Consider the following 1489-nt stretch of genomic DNA (forward strand, 5'->3'; position numbering starts at 1 on the left):
AGAATTTCGCATAAAGCTTCTCTTTCCTTAACGTTTCGAGTATGGTTTTCAAATGAGCTTGGTGTTCTTCTTTCGTCTTGGAATAGATAAGAATGTCATCAATGAAAACAATAACAAACTTATCTAAGTAAGGTTTACAGACTCGATTCATCATATCCATAAAAGCTGCCGGAGCATTAGTGAGTCCAAAAGGCATAACAGTGAACTCATAATGTCCGTATCGGGTTCTGAATGTTGTCTTGGATATGTCTTCTTCTTGAACTTTCAATTGATGATACCCGGATCTTAGATCAATTTTGGAAAAACAACTTGCACCTTGTAATTGATCAAAAAGATCATCAATCCTTGGCAACGGATATCGATTCTTGATTGTGACTTTATTCAATTCTCGATAATCAATACACATCCTCATTGATCCGTCTTTCTTCTTAACAAACAATATTGGAGCTCCCTAGGGTAAAGAACTAGGTCGTATGAATCCTTTTTCCAATAACTCATCCAACTGCTTTTTCAGTTCCTTCATCTCAGTTGGGGCTAATCTATAAGGAGATTTAGCAATTGGAGCTGTTCCCGGAACTAAATCGATTCTAAACTCAACTTCTCAATCGGGCGGAATTCCAGGCAATTCATCAGGAAATACATCCTTGAATTTAGTGAAAATTGGGACCTCTTCTATTTTCTTAGGCTCGGGCTCCTTGGTTACATAAGCCATAAATGCCAAGCATCCTTTTCCCAAACAATGACTAGCCTTTATTTTTGAAATGATTCCTATCTTACCAGAATCTTTATCGCCAGCTATCCGCATCATTTTATTATTTGGAGTTAGAATTTCAATAGCCTTTTCGTTACATAGTATTCGGGCTTGGTTGGCGGTTAACCAGTCCATCCCTAAAATAACATCAAATCCAGCTAACTCCATTGGTAACAATTGCACTGGCATTTCATATCCGGCTAAAGTAATATACCTATTTAATACCTCATATATTTTGATTAATGACCCATTAGCCGTATCTACTTCATATTGCTTTCTTAATTTAGCTAGAGGTTCATTTAATAAATTACAGAATTTAGAATATATAAAACTATGATTAGCTCCCGAATCAAATAAAACTCTAGCAAAAACATTATTAATAAGAAACGTACCAGTAATCATGTCTGGTAATTCTCCAGCTTTTGAGTGTTAAGCATGAAAGCTCGTGCATTCCCTTTCTTCCATTCGTTTCTAGCACCACTACCGCTGGCGCCTCGAACTGCTGGTTTCTTCTTAGTGCATTCCACACTAAAGTGCCCTTTCTCACCATAATCAAAACAGACGATCAATTTCTTCCTACAATCCTCCTCCTTGTGTCCCGGTCGTTTACAAAAATTTCAAGTTGAGTACGGATCAAACTTGTGAAAATCAACTTTGGGGGTGGGTTTCAAACATCTACCATCATGCTTTTTACCACAATTCTTACACAACGGTCGATTAAACACACTTGAACCTTCT

The 1489-nt window shown here is 37.1% G+C and overlaps 1 protein-coding gene across 1 annotated transcript; it reads right to left on the reverse strand.

Moving 5' to 3' along the window:
* Positions 1 to 601: 601 nt before the first annotated feature.
* Positions 602 to 1153, reverse strand: LOC143530561 (uncharacterized). Its single transcript, XM_077026058.1, has 2 exons — positions 1144 to 1153; positions 602 to 1038 (listed from the first exon to the last, which is right to left on the reverse strand). Exons 1-2 carry the CDS (start codon positions 1151 to 1153, stop codon positions 602 to 604), a joined length of 447 nt encoding a protein of 148 aa, XP_076882173.1.
* Between the last annotated feature and the right edge of the window lie 336 nt (positions 1154 to 1489).

This window comes from Bidens hawaiensis, unplaced genomic scaffold (genome assembly GCF_021521415.1).
Source record: "Bidens hawaiensis isolate Kalapana, Puna unplaced genomic scaffold, B.hawaiensis_p1.1 tig00000657_1, whole genome shotgun sequence".
In the NCBI taxonomy this organism is placed as follows: domain Eukaryota; kingdom Viridiplantae; phylum Streptophyta; class Magnoliopsida; order Asterales; family Asteraceae; genus Bidens; species Bidens hawaiensis.